Source organism: Anarhichas minor, unplaced genomic scaffold (assembly GCF_050575085.1).
Source record: "Anarhichas minor isolate MPS153535 unplaced genomic scaffold, ASM5057508v1 ptg000005l, whole genome shotgun sequence".
Lineage (NCBI taxonomy): Eukaryota > Metazoa > Chordata > Actinopteri > Perciformes > Anarhichadidae > Anarhichas > Anarhichas minor.
The window spans coordinates 4,310,755-4,335,013 of record NW_027466451.1 but is presented as its reverse complement, the minus strand read 5'-3'; the positions used below and the strand labels follow the sequence as shown (position 1 = coordinate 4,335,013).

The following is a 24,259-nucleotide window of genomic DNA, read 5'->3' as shown; positions in this document are numbered from 1 at the left end:
AAAAATGCACAGATGTTTGTCCAGAGTGAGAACCATGCAACAGGCCTTCTATCCCTATTAGAGCGAGATAGTTACACTGGTACAGAACTTTGATGATGATGATTTGATGGAGGTTTATCCACTAAGGATATGGGAGGACTGGAAAGAGTACCTTACAATGTGGTCTTGCCACTGTGGGTCCTGGGGACACGGCTGTATGAGCGCTGTGCAGTGAGGCGGCGGTTATCTAGCCAGCGACACACATACACAGCTTCCATTCACAGGGTGGGTATTGAATGAGGTACTTCATTGGTATCCATGTCACTTTCAGGGTACTGTGTTGAAGTCTATAGTTTTGCCTCCTCATCGAATTGACTCAATTTGCATCAAAAACTTTTTCACCTTCTTCTGAAAGAGTCAATATTCATAAATTCATGGGGAGCCCCAATGAGGGCTACCTGCAGATTTAATACATCTGTTCATCCATCTATCTGACCGTCTTTATTCTTTAATTCTTTATTTTCGTACAAGCAGTTTGCCATGTTGTTATATAGGATTCTATCATATTGTAACAGGCACCTTATACTTTGACCACCCCAGCTTCCAGTACAGTACAGTGCCTTAAACTAAACTGAACACGCCATGAGCCAGATTAGCAAGTAGATCAGCCTCACAGACCTGCTGTGGTTTGAGAATTTAGTTCCTTCGGAGAAGCTGACACCATCATTATCAAAGTGTCGTAGGACGTCTCTCCTTTATTCTCCACCATGTGCTGGCATCAATAACAGACTGACAGCTGTAGAACTCATTGATATAAGACCCACATGTTTCAGATGGACTCCTGACTGTAAGCAGACTGTGTTGTCACTTATTCTGTAGACTGTCAGGGAGAGAACTGCTGTGACAACAGAACATGATGATTTAGCAGGAACTCTAAGAGGGAAGTGTCCTGAATGTGCCGGGCTGACCCGACTTTTCCACTTGCTCTGTTTGTCCACTCTGCTTCTCTCTCTGAACTGTGTCTGCCTTTATCTCTGCCTCCTCCCCTCCAGCTCCTCTGTGTGAGGACTTAAACTAGGTTAAGTCAACAAATGAGTCCCACAGCACACACACACACATTCTTTAGGATGTTAAGGGTGGAAGTAAGTAATTACTTTGACTCCTGTTTAAATCCTGTTACTGTTATTTTGAGTATTTTAATACTTTTACTGCCAGTTTGAATTTTTCCTTGTTATTCAGAGTACATGTTCAACAATCTTTTTTTCATTACTTAAAACTTTGACGTGAAAGTTGTACAACAATCGATATAGAAGTACTCTTCACATCGCTCGTTAAGCTCCAGCAGAGCTGACCTTTTCTCTTCATCCAGATGACTGCAGCCCTCAGGACTATCTCCCTTTGTTCAATTTCCTGTCAGGAGAGGCAGTTGCGTCTGACTTCCTGTAGGATAGTGACATTTCCTGTACTGTAGGACGTGGGGGGGTGGGTCGTCTTGCAAAGGCTTTTCAGCAGTTTGGAGCAACAGGATGCAGGACGCTGGATCGGCCACAGTAGGAAAACACTGCTTCAGCTGACACAAGTTAACCGCTGACTCAAGCCACAGTAACAAATCACTGCTGCTGGCAACAGACATACAAAGTGGTCGTCACAATGTATCCAGATATCAGCCACTGTGGTTCTGATAGTAGCCATTATAACAGACATGATATTGATGCAAAACGCTTCTGGATGATGGACTGTAGCATCAGAGGCTATTCCAGCTCGTCAAACCAACAACACTTGCTGTATCAGCTGTTCATTCATGGGATGACACAACTAGCATCACACTAGTCCCATCACAGACTTCCGGGCTGGACTTAAGAGCCTATGTTCTGTCCTAACTTGTAGACCCAGTTAGAGTTAACAGATACTTACTTTGTACCGCTTATGTTTCACATCTGCATGCTCCAGATGCTGGAGGTCCTGACGGAGAATGATATATTTCTTGATTTTAGATTCATAATATGATGATGAAAGGTTAACATGGACATTGTGACCCCTGAAACTCATCGGACCTAATCAGTCGTGTTACCTGAGGAGACTCACTGCACTGTTGGTCTTGTTGTGCTGTGTTGCAGATATTACATAGTGGTCCCTCTTTGTGGAACAGCTCAAGGGGTAGATGCATAGACAGTATATAAGAAGTGGGCGTTGTCATTGTGACGTCTCTCATTGGTTCATGGACTGCTGTTTTGAAGCTCAAGTACTGCGATTTTGACGCCATGTTTTTTGCATCCGATGAGCGGAAGTTACCATCTTTGTAATGCGGAGGAGTGACGTAGAGACGCAGTATACGGCCCTAAAGCATCCCCTGCTTTATGGTCTGCTTGACTCTAAATGGACCATAATGTACTAAATGAACATCATGCTGTATTGAAGAAGACTTGAAACTAGAGATTGAGACCATAAACTCATGTTTACAATGTTTACTGAGGTAATAAATCAAGAGAGAAGTAGAGTCATTTTCTCATAGACTTCTATACAACCTGACTCTGCATCGGCTACACTCAGAACCAGCTACCAGTCCACACAGTCGATTCGGCTCCGTGACTAACTCTAGTAGCGGCTGAACAGCAGCGCCCCTCCCCCTTCCCCCACTGTTATACAGAACAGCGAAGCGGAATAACGATGAACAGTGGCTCCTTTAACAGGCTGTGTGAAAGGGGCTTTAGAGACACAACTTACAACCCCAGTGGCGCGTACAGGAATCATTTGAGCTCTTCAGTCCGGCCTCTATAGAGACCACCGATCAAACCATGTGGAACGTTAACAATCAGTGGCTGATCGATTGGAGCACCTGATCAAGTTATCCTTGTGCTTATTTTGGCTTAAAGGCAGGGTTGGTAATCTTGATGAACTAGTAAGTGTTTTAAATTACTTTACCGAAAACCCTGTTTTCTAATAAATGTAATACACTTTAGTACAAGTTAAGTTAAGGAGCGACTATAAACAGTACTGTACAGCACTGAATAGGTGGCAGTGCACTGAAATGGCAGATTATTCACATGACACGTGATACGCGTCAGTGCTTCCAGCAGCAAACAAGTCAGAGAGCCACAGTTTGGGTTTTCAGCGGTCCTTTCTGGTTTGATATACAATGATGAGCTGTAAGTTCAAATTTGGACTTAAGTGAAAGGTAAAAGTAAAAAGCCTTCACTTTTACTTCTTTTAAGAGTAAAAGCTATTTATCACATTTCTTAAATTTAAGAGAGCTGTATTAACTCCAAATCAGGCAGGGGAGAGCTGGCGTCACACCAATCACAGAACCACCGATCAGATGGGAAGATGCCCACTAGAGAAAGAACGGCAAGACGTGTAAGTTATGTTTCATGTGAAGTCACTCACAGTTTAAATCCCCCCCGGTCTGATGGTTAGTTATTGAAAGTGAACAGGTTTTTAATCTGTCGATGCTGACAGATAACCACTCACAGGACCCGGCATACTAGCAGCACGGCATCACACAAACCACCACACAACTATCACTGTGCGCTGTGGTCGAGAGAAAAACATGGCCGATCAGTTGGTCACGGTCTATGATGTCAGCAGTCTGTTGATGGTTCTTCTCCTCCTCTCTGTACAGGGAGTCCATCCCGAACCCTGTCCACCATGTCGCTGTCTGTTCGCCCAGTCAGACGCCTCACCTCCAGATCCATCACTAGGAGCCAGAGCTACACTGGAGTCAACACCTACGACAAGGCCTACAGGTAAACACACACACACACACACACATGCTCTGGGGAAGTACACACTCGACAGGACATCCTGTCAGGTGGAGCTCAAGAGACAGACAGTGTGACTGTGTGTGTGTTTCTGTGTGTTCATAACTACCTCTAAGGACATGCTTCAGGCTGGAGACCAGTTAAATGGGAGTGGCTTGTCCGATTGAGAAGTCTCTAGAATATGTATGTAAGTCAATGTAATGTCCCCAAAAGTGAGCTAAGTAAACGTGTGTGTTCATACAGGTGTGAAGTAGTCCAACATGGATTATTATAACTTAACCTTGAAAGAATTACGATGTTTCTCAAAGTGTTTCTGGCCATAAACTACAGCAGCATTGTTCATCTTACTGTATGATGACATTATGTTCGTCCTCATTGCAAATCACATTATTCAGTAATACAAATAAATGTTTCTTGTTATAACAATATTTCTCTTTATCTTGTTATAGTGTTCAACTTTCTCTATATTACAATTTACCAATATATCTCATGAAAACAAGGAACGAACAACACCCAACTTATCTTGTTACAAGATGAACTTTAACTGGTCCTGAACCAGTCTCAGTGTAGTCCTGATCCTCTATCAGACCTCCATCAGTAAAGAGACCATCAGAGAGAAGATGGTCTGTTTCTATAGAGTTATTCTTAATGCTCGTCATCGGAGCCACCGGGTCGGATTCTGGTGAAGTCAGATGAAATCATGCAGGTTCACCAGAACCTCCTTCAGCTCAGACTCCAGCAGAGACCAGCTCGGAGGTCCAGTCTGGGCCCGTCTGAGGGAAGGAGAGCCAGTACCTGGACTGAGCGGCGCAGACTGTGAGACCGCTGCTGCATTAAAATTAGAGGATTTCCAAAGGGACTCTGGTGCTCAGAAACACTACCTCTTTTGTCCACAGGGACCACCAAAGGTTCCTCATAGTAGCTTTAAATAAGTGAAACGTTTTAATGGACTCAGTCAACTGGGACAACTGGTACTTGGCCCACCAGTATAACCGTGGCCCAAAATACTGTTCTTACATTTCATTATGGATTACTTCGATAATACAAGATGCGTAGCGATAAAATGCTTATTTTTTCACTGTTGACATAACTCTGTTTACTGTATAACTAATTTAAACAGAAGCTTCTTGTTCTACCAGCGTACCAATTTATTATGTTACACCCACATTGTGATGTAACGAGATTTGATTGGTTGATTGTGTGTGATGACAGGACGATGTAACAAGATAAGATGACATGTTTTTATAACAATAGGTGCTGTTTAAAATAGAATAATTTGGTATCTAGCGATGACGAGACAAATATCATATAACATGAACAATCTGCATTGGAGACAGATGGACAGACAGACAGTGATGTGAGCTGTGACTCATGTGATGCGACAATGCTGTCAGATAAAGCAGAGTTTGATCCGGCTGATCGAGGACATTTAAAGGATGATGCTGCTGTTGTTGCAGGAACCTCTCGGTGTTCAGCGCTCCAGGTCTCAGCAGGAAGCCCAGCAGAGCCAGCAGGATGTTCACCATGTCCGCCAAGTCCAACCCACCACCTAAGGTTCCTCAACCGGAGCGACTGGATCAGGTCTATGAGGCCCTGAAGAAAGGCCTTCAGTGAGTGCACTCAAACACACATCCATATGGGATCATATCGCAGTCACTAGGAGCACTAGTGACTCCTACTCACTGACGGATATTTCTGCAATATCATATTATTATTATTACATAATGTAAGTGTTTCTACATTATATCAGTGTTTAGGTTCAGGACAAAGGAACATTCATGGGTTGACAATAAATCTGCCGGACTTGATTTAGTGAAAATAATAGAATGATAACAATCATTTCCATGTCTATGTATTAAAAAGGTTTCACAGATGAACTTTAAATAATCGGCTCCAATAGAAAAATAAAATAAATACATAAATGAAATAAACTCAAGTACGCCCACACTGGAAAAGCTGATACAAAAAGAGTTTTGTTAATGCTAACATGAGGCTTAGAGATCCCATCAAATGTGCAATTGAAGTTCTGGAATAGTACAACCAGTGAAGTCAAACCAAACTGTCCTTCTCTCCTTCACCAATACACCATTGGTTTACACTCAAAGGACATTTTGGGAGATTGATAGCACTCACATGTCTGTCCGTTCAGTATGAAGCTACAGCCAGCAGACCGTTAGCTTAGCTTAACGTAAAGACTGGAAGCAGATAGTTTGGCTCCGTCCTAAGAACTTCCTCTACAGCTCACCCATTAACACGCTGTGTCTTCTTTGTTTCATTTATTTTACAAAATGTTCCAACTGTTTGAAACACATGGAGCACTCAGCCCCAATTCATTTTCTTTAAAGGAGACATATCATGCCCATTTACAGGTTCATACTACTACTACAACATGTTTACAAGCTTTATTGTTCAAAAAGCATTTTTGAACACACGTATTCGTATTAAACCGTTCGGTACGAGGCTTATGAACCGAACAATGCGTTTGAATAATACTGGTGCGTTTGGAAAATGCAGAAGCTTAAATTGTGGGAAATATAATGTTTTCGGTGGACTGCGCTCACGTAGGAGACAACGGGCTGTGACCTCTGAACCCAGAACAAAAAACAAAAAAAAAAACACAGCTGAGGCCCTGCAATTCTGGGAGGCTACGCTAAACTAGCTTAACAAACAATAACTCTGCGCATGACAGATTCAAACAGGGCTAAAGCAATCACCACACAATCCACATTTCTCCAGACCATAATTCTTGCTTTGTGAAAGAAAACAAAACCCCAAACAGATTCTATTGTCCGGACAATAACTGACGGGATGCTTCGCAATTAACGGACAATGCATATAGTCAAAATCAATGTAATTAACACAATGACAACAACAAACTCACAAGAACCAGTCACATATATTCATATGACAACAAAGCAACAAATCAATCCAGCAGACCTGCAGCAACACGCATTCTGCTGCACACTGGAGGGCCATTCAGGTATTAGATGTAAAAAAACAAACCAAATGCAGTTGACTTAAAGACAAACTCCATCCTCCTTTCTCTGTTGACAAAGAGTTTAATCCGGTTAAATCCCAACTCACAAATCTGTTTCTCCTCCTTCAGCCATTGAGTGTTAAAAAACAAAGCTAGGTAAAATAATAATAATCTACACCAAGCAAAATGCTAAAAATGTCATCATTTCTTCCATATCTTTCAATTTGAACTCTTACTACTCGACTAAGCCTCTGATGGCTACTTTAAGTTTCGTTTCACGATAGTCACGTGCTCGCCCACTGACCAATCACAGCACACGCTGCACCTCACTGCAGAGCTGCACCTGAACACTGAGCTGCACGTTAATGCTGACATACTTGTAGTCCAGCTAGCAGGCTCTGATACATCAAAGAATACGCCCAACATGTCAAACTAAAGATCTGATTGGTTGAACACTATGACAATCAACAATATCGTCCCCATTCACTTAAACTGCACATGGATGCACTTGTGAGTCTGCAGGCCTCGGGCCTCTGTTCTTACCTAGAGACACAGAGGTGAGATCTGATTGGATAAAAGCTCTACTTAAAACAAGCTGCACTGGAAGCAGAGCAACAGAGGAAGACAGTAGCTGTGCAGTGAGAACATAAGATAATGGGGAAAATATTATTATAAATTATAATACATGTAGTGTGTTTAAGAAACATTATTAAATTATAAAATAGATATAACTTTGTGATTCTGTTTAGGCCAGCAGAGAAGGCCTTGCAGGTCCTGACGGCCCACCACTGGAGTATTCACTCTCTGTCAGAAATGCTCCGTTTTAGCGCCTGTCTCTTTAAGACCCCCTCCTGAAAAAAGCCCAGTCTGCTCTGATTTGTCGCCGTCTTCACAGTGTCTCTGCAGCCGGGGACTCACTGTGTGAGTCAACTATACAAAGTTGAGCTGCACTTCTACCGGTGACCGTATAGTTGTGACATCACAACGTTACGGTCCTGACGGCTCCTTTAGAGGCACAGTGTCTGAATACGGGCTGTGTGCATTTCTCTGTGGAACGAGCATTTTGATACCTTCACAGTCTTTGTATAGCACCTAGACCTGCTTTATTATAATAAAAAGAGACATCTTACTTTCTACAATATGGGACCTTTAAGAAGTGATGAATCCTGGAGAGCAGCCCAAAGGGATCGCTGGCAGGGAGAGATGGTCCGTTAGTGCACAAAGAACCAGAGATATCTGCTTGGTTAGATACATTCATCCACTTAATACTTCTGTGTGTGTGTGTGTGTGTGTGTGTGTGTGTGTGTGTGTGTGTGTGTGTGTGTGTGTGTGTGTGTGTGTGTGTGTGTGTGTGTGTGTGTGTGTGTGTGTGTGTGTGTGTGTGTGTGTGTGTGTGTGTGTGTGTGTGTGTGTGTGTGTGTGTGTGTGTGTGTGTGTGTGTTCTCAGGTCCTACCTGCAGGTTCATCAGATGGACTTGGATAGCCTCAGCAGACAGATGAAAGAATCAAAGAGGAACTCCAGACTGGTATGTTCTGGCTCTACTGTACCTGTTCAAGCCCAACCGTATGAGAATATTCTTATGTCTAATGTGGACACAGGCACTATTATTTCATTATATTATTATAACATAAAGAGTGTAGTGATTAAACATCTCAGAGATACTGATGACCTGATGTTCTCTGCCTCTACAGGGTTTCCTGTATGAACTGGACAAGGTGAGCTACTGTCAACTCTTACCTACTTCCCTCAGCTGTAGAGAGAACGTTGGCAGGTTTATATCAGAGACAGGCCTTCATTTCTAATTCCTCCTGTTTAAAAAAAAAAGTGCTCTATACGAAATTCAAAGCATATCTATTCAACGGCTCTCAACATTGCGACGGCCGGCTGAGCCGGCGGCTAGTAGCTAACGGTGCTAACAGCGCTAACAGTGTTTCAATGAGGGGGAACCGGAGGCTGGGCGTTACGCTTCCACGACGACCCCGTCGGTCAGGACGGTGTTATCAGCTGTATGAGAGCAGTGCAGAGTGAGCTAACCAGTAGTATTTAAACAAAACGATGCATACAGAGGGAGAAAGACTTAGTTCCCTCATCAGGTAGACGTTACTCTACATGTCTTTACAGAGACAGTAGTTGTGCAACGGATCATAAAACTCACGGTTCAGATTGGATCACACATTGCATCAGCACAAAAGAAAAAGGGGATCAAATGTGACTTTTAGAGATCCCTGATCATGTGTTTCTGCAGCTTATACTGATTGATGATCACTGATGATCACTGATGATCATTGATGATCCATCCATACGACTGTGGCTAAGTGGAGAGCAGGGCTGTCCTTCAATCTCAGGCTCCGCTAGTCGCATGTCGATGTGTCCTTGAACGAGACACCTAACCCTTCCTGAGCGTACGGTGTGAATGTGATAGAATCTGAATTGTAAGTCTCTTTGGATAAAAGCGTCTGCTGAATGACTGTAATGTAATAATGGCAGATACAGATCCCCTTGTTGTTTGAGCAGCTGGTGTTTCTTCATAAAACGACACAATTCAAATGATTAGGAAATAAAAGATTGTATTTTTATTGATAAAAACCAATCTTGTCATTAGTAGTTTTAATGAAGTATTATAATCTGCATAGAGGTAGTGTAAACAGCTCATAATTCATCTTTAATATCTTTTTATGTTGCGGTGAAAACATCTCCTTCAAACAACAAGATTACATGTGAACACATCATGATAACTTTATAATTTACCTTTTCCCAATCCTCATGTTCACTGAGCAGAGCCTGAAGGCATCATGATGTACCTGAAGTGAACCTCCGTCGGTTAGCCGTTAGCGGTGCTGCTAACGTTACCAGCTCTCCTTGTGTCAGTTTAAACATTGTATCATTATCAGAGACCAGTGAACAGAAGCATGAATGATGTCCTGATCACATGTTTTACTGAATATTGGTGGATAAGGACTTTGTTTCACACTGTGATGTTAACGTTAGACTGTGTGCTGAACCATGAGGGGTCTGTACGGATCACGGATCAGCGAGGATCCGCTACACGACTCATAGATAATAGTTGTTTTTCTGCTCTGAGTATTGTACGGGAACCTTTAGGTATATGGCCATACTTCAGTTACTGCTCTGCTGCTCTACACCAATGATCTAAAGTCACTTTGACTTCTCTGGGATCGTTTATGTCTGTAAAGCTAACCTCAGTGAATCTGAACACGTCCTGCACATTAAAAGCCTTTCAACTGTTTAAAGGGCATCATTTCCTGCTCGGCTTTTAATTTGAAACATATGTAGGAAGTGCTGATGGTCTATAACAAAGAAATGAACCTCACTACATTGCAAGTGACTGGAGGCACCAGTGTTCAGTGTAGAAGGCATGAGCTGACCTGAGCCTGCAGCTGGACTCTGTTTGTGTTGACCATGTGACTCCTCTTCCCTCTGACAGCAAGTGAAGGTGACTGAGAGGTACATACGACGACTGGAGTTTCACCTCAGCAAGGTAAGACCACCGGGATCCCCTCAAACAACAATGCCTTTCAGCATCACAAAGGTTCTAGTTTAAAGTGTCTGAGTGCAATGATTTGATATAAATATATTGCATAGTGTTGGGTGTAATGATTGAAAATGGTAAGTACATGTTGACCTTTCCACCTGCCTTGAGGCTGCTTTCTTCTTCGGGTAGGAGGATGAAACATGTCCCCTCTCCCCCTCTCCCCCAGATCGAGGAGCTCTATGACGCCTACTGCCTGCAGAGGAGACTCCGGGACGGAGCCAACAAGATGGTGAAGGCCTACACTGCCTCTCAGATCAGCAAGGAGGCCAGGGAGAGTTTAGCAGAAGCCAATAAAGGATACAAAGAGTACACAGAGGTAAGACGAAGAGGACAGAGGAGAGGAGAGGTAGAGGGAGGAAGCACACTAAGATGGAAGGGAGGAAAATGGTAAAAGTACTGTGGGAGAAAAGGGCCATTGTGTGAGCAAGGAGAAGGGCACTAAACATAGAGCAGGATGTTACATAGGATGTAACGTATCACAGCTAAAGTCTCCCTCTCTCATGTTCTCTACAGAACATGTGTCTGTTGGAGAGCGAGTTGGAGAACCAGCTGGGGGAGTTCCACATCAGGATGAAAGGTAAGAAGGAAACATCTGGCTCGTTCACTCGTGTGTCTCCACTCTTCCTCCTTCCTCTCATCCTCTATTCTTTCATTCTCTTCTTGAATGAGTCTGTTCCTCGTCTTAGACGTGCAACAACAACATCACATATGAAGCAAACATGTCATTTTAATGTGTTTGTGGGGGACACATCCTAAGATGTCCCTCTTTATGTATTGATTAAAAACAGTGCTACTGCACCCTCAGAAATATTCAGATCATAATCATCAATTGACCAACTGTCTTCATTTCTTACTACAGTTCCAGTATGTTGCACATTTAGAGAGACAACAGACAGAACAAAGGACTGAAGAGTAAATCACGTCTCAATAACATTAAATGAGGAAAGTTGATCTCCAGGAGAATAAATGTGAGAAAGCGATACAGACTGACTGAGAGCCTGACCTCATTATATTTCATCATATTCTATGATGTATGTATTCAACTGGTGCCTGAACTTCTATGTTTCCCGTCACATAAATAAATGTATTTCCACCATAAATTGATGCATAAGAAATCCCTAAAATAGAGAGAATATAGTGTTTGATGCTCCATCTGCTTCTGTTTGTCTTTCAGGTCTGGCTGGGTTTGCTCGATTGTGTGCTGGTGACCAGTATGAGGTTAGTTACTCTCTCTCTCTCTCTCTCTCTCTCTGTCTCTCGCTCTCTCTCTCTCATTGGAATGGCCATAATCACATAGAGTATTGCCAAACCAATCTAAATACTAAAATATTATACAATACACAGAAAAGGACCAAGATGTCTATGAGTTATGAACACAAATGATAATGGCATCTGTCTATGTTTATTGTTATTGTTATAGTTATAATTGTTGTTAAAGTTACTACAAGGAACTTTAACTGGTTATGAAGCAGTATCAATTTAACAGTGATACCTCTATATGACCTATGGAAGCAGATGCGACTGCATGGGGCCGAACAATCTGAGGTTTCCCAAAGAGAATCTGGTGCCTGGAAACACTTCCACTTTTGTCCACAGGGACCGCCAAATCAACACACAATTAAATGTCCTTGTAGTAGCTTTAATATGTTGTTTAACATTTATTTTGGGCTGTGGTGAGGTAGGTTGCTATAGTACACCATCATATCAGGGCCGGATAGCACTATATTTGACTTTGTGTTATTTCTGTCAGTTTGTGAATGAGAGACTAAAACACAACGAAGCTGACTGTTAGACACAAAGTATACACACAGCTCTGCTGACAGGCACAACTGAGACTGGTGTGTGTGTGTGTGTGTGTGTGTGTGTGTGTGTGTGTGTGTGTGTGTGTGTGTGTGTGTGTGTGTGTGTGTGTGTGTGTGTGTGTGTGTGTGTGTGTGTGTGTGTGTGTTCAGATCTTTATGAAGTACGGCAGGCAGCGGTGGAAGCTCCGCGGCAGAATAGAGATCAATGGCAAACAGGTGTGGGACAGTGAAGAGATGGTGTTCGTGCCGCTGGTCAGTGAGTTCCTCTGTGTGAAGGTTAGTCCCTCTGTGTGAAGGTCAGTTCCTCTGTGTGAAGGTCAGTCCTTCTGTGTGAAGGTCAGTCCCTCTGTGTGAAGGTCAGTTCCTCTGTGTGAAGGTCAGTCCCTCTGTGTGAAGGTCAGTTCCTCTGTGTGAAGGTCAGTCCCTCTGTGTGAAGGTCAGTCCCTCTGTGTGAAGGTCAGTTCCTCTGTGTGAAGGTCAGTCCCTCTGTGTGAAGGTCAGTCCCTCTGTGTGAAGGTCAGTTCCTCTGTGTGAAGGTCAGTTCCTCTGTGTGAAGGTCAGTCCCTCTGTGTGAAGGTCAGTCCCTCTGTGTGAAGGTCAGTTCCTCTGTGTGAAGGTCAGTCCCTCTGTGTGAAGGTCAGTCCCTCTGTGTGAAGGTCAGTTCCTCTGTGTGAAGGTCAGTTCCTCTGTGTGAAGGTCAGTCCCTCTGTGTGAAGGTCAGTTCCTCTGTGTGAAGGTCAGTCCCTCTGTGTCTGTTTTAATGACTGGATTTATTTTGATGTATACTTAGTATACGGCAGGCTATGCATACTTCATGTTGTCCCTGGTCATATATATATATATATATACATACAGTATATATATATATATATATATATATATATGTATGTATAGCACCTTTTACGTCTCTGATGGTGATAAGGACGATCATGCTGTTACTGCTACTGCTGCAGCTTGACAGCGTAAAGGTCTCACCCTTTGTGATTGACACAGTGGACCTGTTGAAGGCAGCCAGACTCTGGTCGTGTGATCAAACTATGCTTCTGTGATCTCCTAGGTGACGGAGCTGAAGAGCTTAGCCAATCACGTGGTTGTTGGGAGTGTTTCCTGCGAGACCAAGGATCTGTTTGCTGCACTCCCCCAGACGGTTGCCGTGGATATTAATGACCTTGGGACTATTAAACTAAGCCTGGAGGTCATCTGGAAGTAAGTTTGGCCAACAATCATGTTGGTGTACTGAGAATGATCCTGAGCCTCATGAGTCCTGTACTGTTGGTTCAGATGAAGGGTTATTCATTAACATAGCTTAAAGTTACTGTTTAACTGGTCCTGAACCAGTCTCAGTGTAGTCCTGATCCTCTATCAGACCTCCATCAGTAAAGAGACCATCAGAGAGAAGATGGTCTGTTTCTATAGAGTTATTCTTAATGCTCGTCATCGGTGCCATCGGGTCAGATTCTGGTGAAACCAGATTAAATCATGCAGGTTCACCAGAACCTCCTTCAGCTCAGCTTTAGATCACTGCAGACCCATCACACCCTGGACACAAGCTGTTCACCTCCTCCCCTCTGGTAGGAGCTACAGAGCTCTGTACGCCAAAACCACCAGACACAGGAACAGCTTCTTTCTGCTGGCCGTCACTCTGATGAACTCTTGATCAGTCATACTGCACTACTACCTCTGTCTGCACTATCACCACCACTTACACATCACCTCAATTCCATTGCCATTGTTGTTTATAGGTTTATGTTCATATATACATATGTATATACTTTTTTTGATATATATTTATACTTATAATGTACATAGTAGTTAAATGTTCTATTGTTGTTTTTTTTGCCCTTGTTTTATTTTTGATATATATATATATATATTTATTGTTTATTGTAAACTTGTGTATGTACATTGAGAGCGAAGTGGAAACCGAGTCAAATTCCAAGGATGAGTATGCATACATGGAATCAAGGATGCGTATGCATACATGGCCAATAAAGCTGATTCTGACTCCAGCGTGGCCTCCAGCAGAGACCGGTCCACCGTGGCGAACCAGATCAAGGACTGCGCGAGGCAGACTTTGACACCCTGCTGCAGTAAAATGAGAGGTTGTCTTAAGGGACTCTGGTGCTCGCAAATACTACCTCTTCTGTTGACAGGGACCATCAAAATCAACACAAAAGTAAAGTTCCTTATTGTTGCTTTAAATATTATATTGAATATTTATTAATTTACTCTTTTATCTCTGTCTTCCCCTGCCTCCATTCCTTTTCCCCCTCTCTGTCAGTCCATTTGATAAAGATGACCAGGGGTCAGTGGCAAGCACTGTCAACAAAGCTCCAACCGTCAGTAAGAGACTCTCAACCATCTTCAACCAGAGTCCTCCTGACACCCCATCTTTACGTGAACAGGCCTTCTACGTGAGTTCTCCTGTAATCTGTTGGCTTCTCTTTTACACTCGTCTCTCCAGAGTCACGTTCCACTGATGCTTTTAGAATCTGGATTATTTTGCTGTTTTGTGTGATATTCACTCCCCTTATGTTTGGTTAGCGGTACAGACTGAGGAGCTGAGGAGAAAACACATCCCTTCTTTACACAGACTGTAATGCATGCAGTTTGTTTGAGTTGTTGTAGATTATTCATGAAAGGTAATTGATGTGAAAACAAGAAGCAAAAACCTTTTCATCATAGAATTGATCTGATTCATCACGTCTGGAATTGGCCGTGTACTTGCGGAGAACAGGAGTTCAGATCTCGTGGTTTAGATCCGCTGCCGTCGAGGGACAATTTGAGTTTTAGCCAGCAAGCCAGCGGCCCCTAACTTTCCCTTTTGTTCCACCTGCTGCTACTTTGACGTGCAGTCTCTGCCTCGGAGTGTGACCAGGCGGCAGCACTGGCCGCTGCTGGACATCTTCAGAGACACACTTAGCCAGAGCTGTTCCTGTAGCGACAGCTCACCAACAAGACCGCCCACTGCAGTAAGTCAATACGGAGTAGAACCCCGGCAGCATGTAGGAACACACAGCCCACTGGAATATTGACTAGTGACAGTAATGGTGGTGTAGAACCTAGAACAGTAGTCTCCGTTTGTTTGTGGAAATATGTATGCAAGGTTTCCAAACACCTCTTCAGTTGATTTCACTGAGAGCAGGAAGGGGAAATCTGCTGCTCTGGTGTTTGGTCAAACTGAAGATCTGCATACATATGACTCCCCACTGGCCTATAGGGCAACTACAACCTCCCAATAGAACCTTGACAGTACTTTCTGAGGATGAACCTTGGAGAATCGTGTACCTATAACTCTGTATGATGTTTTGATGAAGTTCTGACAGTGTAAACCTGTGAGACAGCCAGACAAACAAACCTCCAGGTGAACTTGTTTGAAAGAGAGATGAATGATGAATGGTAAAAAAAAGTCCAATATAAACATTGATCAAAGTTTCTGCTGAGTGGAGTCAAAGCTTCATGTGTTAAAGCTGCATTCTCTCTAGTGTCCACCAGGGGGCGACTCCTCTGGTTGTATAGAAGTCTATGAGAAAATGACTCTACTTCTCTCTTGATTTATTACCTCAGTAAACATTGTAAACATGAGTTTATGGTCTCAATCTCTAGTTTCAAGTCTTCTTCAATACAGCATGATGTTCATTTAGTACATTATGGTCCATTTAGAGTCACACAGACCATAAAGCAGGGGATGCTTTAGGGCGGGGCTACACGGTGATTGACAGGTCTATACGTCTCTACGTCACTCCTCCTCAGTCCAAATATGGTCACTTCTGTTCATTGGCTGCCAAAAACCCAACATGTCCAATAATAATCGCAGAACTCGAGGCTTCATAACATCAGTCCACAAACCAATGGGTGACGTCACGATGACTACGTCCACTTCTTATATACAGACTATGGCTTACACCTACTGTACAGCTATGTACCAACTATGCTTGTGCGAGCACAATTTTGTGAGCAAAGGATTATTACTGACCTTTCAGCTGCGCTCACTTTCAGTTTGACCTCCAAACAAAGTGCTTTAGATAATCTGGATAAACTCTTGGTGTGTTTACAACCCGTCTGATTATCTGACTGCATCGAACTTCAGTGTAGTGGTATCGCTCTGTTCTCAGATTCCAACCATTACTTATCATAAGTGATACAAATTATGGTCAAAACTATGATTGCAACACCTAAGTTGATAAAACAGGAATCATCCTTTATTCCTTGAACATGTCTCAAAGGTGCTGCTGAGTGTGAAGGCCTTAGAAACTGATGAAAAATGCCTTTAAAAGCTCGGAATTTGAACCATACATCTCAAACAACATTTCGTCATCCGACCGCGACGAAGTGACTCTACGTGTTCTGAATAGTTGGGTCGGGCCGATGTAATCATTTTCAAACCGGTTTGATATCACACCAAACACTGGATAGGGAAAGTCCACCAATTTGACTTACTATGTGTAACACTAGACTAGAGAGAGAGAGACCATGAAGGAGAGCGTAGCGACGCCAGTCCACCTTGTGGCAGTAAAGCAAGTCTATGGTCTTTTGGTTCACCTCTTTCGTTGGCTTCAAATCCAAAACGTTGCCATGTTTGGGCAGTTTTAGTTTTCTTTGAGACAGGAAATACGACAGGGGCATGGATGGCAGCTCCACGAGCCCCTTCCTTGTGGAGGTTGTAGATTATTAAAATGAATAGGGGGGGGCTGTTTTTGACGCAGGGTGTTCGCGGCGGTGGACTTTGGCCTTCCTCTACCGTATCTTGTCTCATCAGCCCAAAACACACATCAACTTTTTAGTTAACAAACGCAACATGCGAAGCTTTTCATTCTCCCCTTAAGGTCATTCATGGTGTTGCTCTTCCTAGGTAGGAACTGTGAGGGAAGCAGTTGTTTGGAAAATGACAAAAGTAAGCTTGAGAGAGCAGTTCCAGCCCCCACCTCATTTCACACCTATGCACACCCGGCCAAGCACTGCACAAACAAAGTGGACGTGATCGTCACGTCGTCTATTTTGAAAGGTCACAAGGAACTAGAAGGACACAGCCCTCTTTTGATTCCAGCGTTGTAAAATGTGTTTCAAATGCTGTTAGGCGATCCGAAAAGCACCTAGTTTGAAGCACACTGAGGCCTTGTGTAACAATGCTATGATAAGTATGATGACTGATGACTTGTAATGTTGTCATGTTTCTGGTCGATACGTTGAAGTTAGGTGCTGCGTTACAAAGCACATTGTTTTTACTTGTAATACAAACCATATCCGCCCTCACAAGCTACCAACTGTTCAGTATACATTCAGCTGGAACTCACTACCTCCTCACTACCTCCTCACTACTTCCTCACTACTTCCTCACTACCTCCTCACTACTTCCTCACTGCCTCCTCACTACTTCCTCACTACCTCCTCACTACCTCCTCACTACCTCCTCACTACTTCCTCACTGCCTCCTCACTACTTCCTCACTACCTCCTCACTGCCTCCTCACTACTTCCTTACTACCTCCTCACTACCTCCTCACTACCTCCTCACTACTTCCTCACTACCTCACTACTTCCTCACTGCCTCCTCACTACTTCCTCACTACCTCCTCATAACATTGCATCTTGAACTTTGACCCTCTTTCTCATACATCCGCTGTGTAGAGGATTGTGGGTCAGAATAGCTAGTAATGCTGGCGTGCATAGTGCACAATGCGATTGGATGCAGTAGGACATCCTGGTACTGTTGGCATACTGCATTTGACATGTTATGTATTGGGACACACTTCATCTTTTTTCTGGTAGTGTGGGTGTTGGAACACACCGTGTCAGTTTGTAGCAGCTTCAATAATTTAGTGAGCATTCTGATGCCCCTGTCATTAAAACAATGTAGTCTCACAAATATTTATATCAATAGAGCAGCTTTTATAACAATTCCATTCATTTTGGCACATTGATCAACTTACTTTCAGTAGTTTGTTTGGTCCCCAGGTCTTAGTATGTTGCAACATCCCATAGCAGTTTAACAGGGAGACGTTCTCTGAGACTTCCCGTTGATATACATTTGGGAGTGTGTCCACTGAGCTCTGTTTGCCTCAAGGTTCTCTGTTGACATATCCGTTTCCATTCGGCTGTTCTTGTGCAGTACGCTCACTTTTCTACAAATGTGGTCACTGAAGCAGAATGGAAGAGAACAAGGCAGAGTTGAACGCTGCTCGTTATATGAACTGAAGAGAATGAATGACTGTGTATTTGAGTTTGCCAGATTGTTTAATCGGATGCACCCTGAATCGTCAAAAGCTGTCGATCCAATTGAACCCAACCAACAGATTTCCTTAAATGTTTGCTGTTGACGTGTGATGTGTGACATATCAGCAAAGTGGAAGAATCCAGAGTCTTACACAGCGAAAGTAATCACTAAGTGTGTGAACTGTGGGAACCGGCCAGCTGGGCTGCCGTGCAGCTCACTGAGTCTGCAGTGTGGTGCTGGCCGGAATAACCGGCCAGCTGTCAGTATGTTGAAGCTCGTGGCCCGGATCCAGAATGGAAGTGAGGCCCTCAGTTCTCTTTGTGTTTGTCAATTAGCCTCCAGGATTTTAAATAATGGAAAGCACAATGGAATTACAGGTTAATGGGACAGTTCACCCCAACATCTAACACACATATTGTTCCTCTTTCCTCTAGTGCTATTTATCAATCCAGATTGTCTGCCTCCTCTTGAATATAATGGGACTAGATGACGCTCTGCTTGTGGCGGTCAAAGCGCCAAGAACATACATTTAAGCCACCACTTTCTCCTCAGTCCAGCCTTTAACACAGCGCTGCTCTCTTATAGAACATGCTCCGCCGTCATGAAGAGTTAGAGAACGGAACAGCGTGGTCTAATTCATCAGAATCCTCCGATGACTCCTCCAGTCCTCGGCTCTCTGTGGGAGGGCTACGCAACTCTACACATCACAAGGTAACACACACAGAAGACCCTTCTTTATGATTCTATCCAGCGCTTCTCTCTGTCTATCACACTGTCATCGTCTTTGTTAAGGATTGGTTTGTAAGTTAGATCAACAGTGGAAGCCGACCCTGATGGCTGTTCAAACATTGTCTTTATGTGTCTTTCACTTTTAACAGGTTGAAGAACCATTATTTGTTTTCATCTTTACCAATAGTTAAAGGTTCTAAAGGATCATGCTGGTGATGCTCTGTATTCTCAGATCAGACCAGACCAAAACCAGCCATGTCAGCCCATTGGTTCTACATACAGTCTGTGGTTACATCTTTAAAAGCTGCTCACAAATATCTAGTTTCATTTTTAAAGAAGGCTTTGGTATTTCCTAAAACTGCTGGCCACTGTAGTTTTTATCAAACATTAACTTTTGTTTAATTATTATATCACTGTGAAGGTATATTATGTGAGAAACAGTGCTGCAACACTAGCATTGTCACCTCGGCTCCACCTGGAGGTTTCTCCTCTCTGACGAGAAAACTATCTTGGAATGAGAATTTGCCTTTTTCTGTCAAAACTCAGCTTCATCAAAGAGGATGTGCAGGATTGGTCTGTTTCCTGGTTAGGAAGAATAAGCGTACAAAAGATAACGATGCTTGTCCAGATGTTGTAAACACATGGATTGACATGGAATATAGAAACTGTGTTGAGTTAATTTTGGGAGATGTAATAGAAGAATAGATATTCATTACAACAATCTCAGATTTTCCATCACATACAAATATATTTTGTCAAACCACATTGACCCTAACTAACCCTAACTCTCACATTAAAAGTGCTGAATTTGAAATTCAAAACATATCTAACACGGTTTTCAACACGACGACAGCTAAGCCGGCAGCTTGCACATAACGGTGCTAACAGCGCTAATAAAGCTAACATTGCAAACGACGATACGGTCGGTTAGAACAGTCTCCGTAGATTTGAGGCTGTGTACCTAAACTCCTCAAACATAACAGAGCTGCATTTACACAATGTCTCACAATGTAGTTCCTGTACTGGTATCTAACATCTTCGGTGAAGGGAAAGCATGCAATAACAAATCAAAAGAAGACAGAGGACAGCAGTAGAGCAGCTGTCCAATGAGGGTTTGATCTGGTTCAGCCAACCGGTCGATCATTCTACATCAGAACGAGCAAAAACGAGGGGAAACAAATGGGACACGCCTTTTGTTATTGCGTTGGGTTGGACTGTCCGTGTCACTCAGCGTGTCTCCATCTCTCTCGCTCTCCAGTCAGTGGTGGTAACACCAGACATCCAGCCAGCTGTGAGCGGGAGTTCCTCCCCACAGCCTGACATCTCGTTCTGCCCCAGAGACTCCTCCACCTCAACTCCAAACTCCACCCACAAAGTCTGCACCATCAGGGAGGTTCCCGACACATCCGGACACCAAGCACAGAGCGACAGGTAGAGTCTGATTTTAATTTCTGTGCTTCTTTTTTGGGTGGAATTTATTTAAATTCTACTTTACAGTCTCATAATGTAACATTTTTTAAATAATATTCATTGTTACATTTGACCATGGAGACAGAGATGCGTTGCGTGCTTAGTATATAGTGTCAATACTAACATGAACTAACACTCAAACTGATTTGCAGGGAAGAGGAAAAGAGGACGGTCACTGTGATGACAAGACCTGACAGCGAGGAAGAAGATGCAGGGAAACAGTCTTCCACCACAGCGGACGGGGCGGCGACCAACAGCCATGCCTCCCGCAGCTACTCGCGCTCTCTGAGCCACATCAGTGAAAACAGCACCGATGGCATCGTGTTGACGGACAGGTCAGCCGAATCCGGAGAGGTGATGTCTTTGGCTTCAGGGCTCTCCGTCAATGACATCGAAATGGAGCTGCCCAGCAGAACTCCTGAGCCGCCCAGCTGTGCTGCCTCAGACGCTGACATGTCGTCAACCAGGCTCGCTGTCTTCAAAGAAAACACAACACCTGATGACGTCACAGATATACACAGGGAGGAACTGGACCCGTCCGGCTCTGTCCTATCATCCTCCCCTCCCAGGACTGAAGTAGTGGACTCTAACACCCTGTCACAAATGAACACAAACCCATCGCCAGAGTGCAACACGTGCCCAGAGAGCGTGGACGTGGCGTATGTAGCCCGCCGGGTGTCGGTGGAGGAGGAGACGCCAGGTGAAGGAGCAGATTGTATCTCCAGGGAGGGTGATGATCCTGTGGACAGTGGGCTTGAAGATGCCCTGGCAGCTGTGGTTTCCTCTCTGGATGATTATAGAGGACAGTTCCCTGAGTTACAACTACTGGAGCAAGAGCTGAAGCTGCTGCAGGTCACACTAAAGGTGAGGACGGAGCATGTGTGGGAAACAAGAAAAGTTGCTTTTAGAGGTGTGTAGGAATTGTAATTAGGGCCCGAGCAACCGACAACGTTGGGCCAGCGAAGGCCCTATTGAAATCAAAAGGATTATTAAAGCTGCAAGCAGCGATGAACGGGCCCTCGCACCTTTACGTACGTCGGGGGTACTTGCGAGACCTCGGCTTATGCGGCCGAGAATGTCTGCGACCATCGGACAACGTGACCACGAGTTAGACGTTTTTTTCCTGCTTGGAGTATTTGACCCTGGAAACTATGCTTTGCAAATAGTCCACCACTTTCTGTCACCACTGTGTGGCGCTAAACAACCCCTGTCAACATGCATTATGTTGCTCTATATCAAGTGTAGACAACATCATGTAAATGTCATTTGAATTAGATATTGTTTGTCAAATAACGCTGATTTCCTTTCGCCATTAGGTGGCGCTTTGACTTAGATGGAAAATTGGCTTGTCGACATCCTCAGGCCATGACTGTTATCAAGCATGGCAAGTTTGGGACAGATTTGAACAAGTCCAGTGGAGATACATCAGCTTGCTGTTTCATGGGGAGTCACGTAAAATGTCCGCCACGGCTACGCCTTTCCACCAAACGTAAAGCTTTTGATAACTTTTAATCACAAAGGTCTTTGGATTGTACTGTCCCAATTTGAAGTGGCTCTGAAAAACTCCCTAGGAGGAGTTCGTTAAAGTATAGAGCCCAGAAATGGTGAAAAATGAATGGAAAATTCACACAAAGATCAAAATTACAGACTTCCAGTATGGTTTACAGCATAGTCTCAAGATACTTTTTTTAAGTCTCCATGTGATACATCTGCCTACGATATTTCATACATCTAGGTGTAATGTACCGCTGGGGCTGCTCTTTAGAATATTTGTAGGGGGCGCTGTCAATACAATGTTTTATGGCAAAGGCAAAAACCCATATGAAATATTTGTTTATCACCTTTGACGCAAAGTTCCATGACTATTTGATCATCCTAAGCCACAGAAAAATCTGCTTCCTTTTCATGATGAATAATGCGTTGCCACGGCATCATCTTTTAACGAAAACTCACAAAAATCATAATGAAGGATCATCAATGTCATAAAGCTTGCCTCACAAAATGTGAGGTCGATCAGGTCAAATGGCTATCAAAGTATAAAGCGTGTCATTTCCTTTTGCCAGTAGGTGGCGCTATGACTTTGTGACAATGTTGTCACGGAAATGTGCTCAAGCCTCAACCAGCATCATGCATAAGAAACTTGGGGTGGATTGGACAATGTACCTTGGAGTTACAACAACTCCCTCTTTCATAGCGAATGGCACAAAATGTGAGCGAAGTGGGCGCCACGTCAAGGTCGTTCAATGAAAACTCACCATTTTGAGAAGTCTTCATCATAAAGGTCTTTAAATTGTCCTGACCACATTTGATGTTGATCGCATTAACTCTGTAGGAGTTTGTTAAAATACAAAGCCTGAAAACGTAGTTTAATGGGAGTCGCATAAAATGACCGCCACGCCACGGCTACGCCATTCCACCAAACGTAAAGCTTTTGATAACTTTTAATCACAAAGGTCTTTGGATTGTACTGTCGGAATTTGAAGTGGCTCTGACAAAGTCCCTAGGAGGAGTTCGTTAAGTATAGCGACTAGAAATCAAGGGAAAATTCACACAGAAATTAAAATGGCCGACTTTTGCTTGATTGTAGAGCATGTTCCCAGGATACTTTTTTTTAAGTCTCCATATGATACATGTACCGACCAAATTTCATACATGTAGGTTAAAAGAGGTGCTGGGGCTGCTTTGTTGAAAATTTGCAGGCGGCGCTATCGAGACAATTTATAACGACCAAGCCAAAAATCCACATGAGATCTTTAATTTAATCACCTACGACATATGTACAAAGTTCCATGAGTTTGAGTATTCCCAGCCACAGAAAAATCTGCTTGCTTTTTCATGGCGAACAAAGCGTTGCCGCGGCAACAGTTATCCAAAAACTCACAATATTCATGATGAACTATTATCAATGGCGTAAGGCTTTCTTTCTAAAATTTGAGGTTGATCTGGTGAAATGGCTAGGAGGAGTACATCGAAGTGAAAAACTTGTCATTTCCCTTTGCCAGTAGGTGGCGCTATGACTATGTGAAAATTGAGGCATTGGAATGTTTTCAGGCCTGGACTAGCATCCTGCAAAAGAGATTTTGGGCAGATTTGACAATGTACCTTGGAGTTACAACAACTTCAATTTTCATGAAAAATTGCACAAAATGGATGTCACACCACGCCAAGGTTGTTGCATGAAAACTCGTGATTTTTCATTATAAAAGTCTTAAGATCATGCTGACTAAATTTGAAGCCGATCGCATAAATACTGTAGGAGAAGTTCGTGAAAATACAAAGCCTGAAAACAGGAAAAATGGCCAAAAAGAGCTAACGACTGTAGCGCCCCCTAGTGGCTGAAGGAAATGAAAATGTGAGCGTATGTTACAGGCTGCAATGTGGACATTTGTCTCAAATTTCGTGATGATAGGCACAATGGTTTTAAAGTTAGGTTGATTGATGTACAGGACCATGCCCCTTATAAGTTTATTGGTCCATATCTTCTTAACACGATAAGTTATCAACACGTTTTGATGACATCGATTCAATAATGATACAAATCACATCTGGTAGCAATCGGACCCAGCGTTTAGGAGCAAAAGTTAAAATGCTGGAAATCTGAATGGGCGGAGCTTCAATGTTAGAGTGTACGTTGATTGTAGAGCAGATGGAGCTGAATATGTGTGTCAAATTTCACGTTAATCGGACATGTTGGGTGATGGCCGTGGCCTGTGAAACTGTAGGGGGCGCTAGTGAGCCATTGTGTCATACATGAGTATGCGACCCATAAAATCTCAA

At 43.3% G+C, this 24,259-nt stretch overlaps 1 protein-coding gene across 2 annotated transcripts in view; it reads left to right on the top strand.

Moving 5' to 3' along the window:
• The window catches only part of LOC142932534 (rho family-interacting cell polarization regulator 1-like), a 47,218-nt gene that overhangs the window by 5,785 nt on the left and 17,174 nt on the right, over window positions 1–24,259 (top strand). For both annotated transcript variants that reach the window (XM_076076435.1, XM_076076441.1), the window contains exons 2-15: window positions 3,599–3,722; window positions 5,195–5,347; window positions 8,162–8,240; window positions 8,407–8,430; window positions 10,161–10,214; window positions 10,435–10,584; window positions 10,782–10,845; window positions 11,443–11,486; window positions 12,221–12,346; window positions 13,128–13,276; window positions 14,352–14,484; window positions 18,869–18,994; window positions 20,271–20,443; window positions 20,635–21,346. In XM_076076435.1, the coding sequence (XP_075932550.1) occupies window positions 3,599–3,722; window positions 5,195–5,347; window positions 8,162–8,240; window positions 8,407–8,430; window positions 10,161–10,214; window positions 10,435–10,584; window positions 10,782–10,845; window positions 11,443–11,486; window positions 12,221–12,346; window positions 13,128–13,276; window positions 14,352–14,484; window positions 18,869–18,994; window positions 20,271–20,443; window positions 20,635–21,346 (2,111 nt within the window). The remainder of the gene's footprint in view (window positions 1–3,598; window positions 3,723–5,194; window positions 5,348–8,161; window positions 8,241–8,406; window positions 8,431–10,160; window positions 10,215–10,434; window positions 10,585–10,781; window positions 10,846–11,442; window positions 11,487–12,220; window positions 12,347–13,127; window positions 13,277–14,351; window positions 14,485–18,868; window positions 18,995–20,270; window positions 20,444–20,634; window positions 21,347–24,259) is intronic.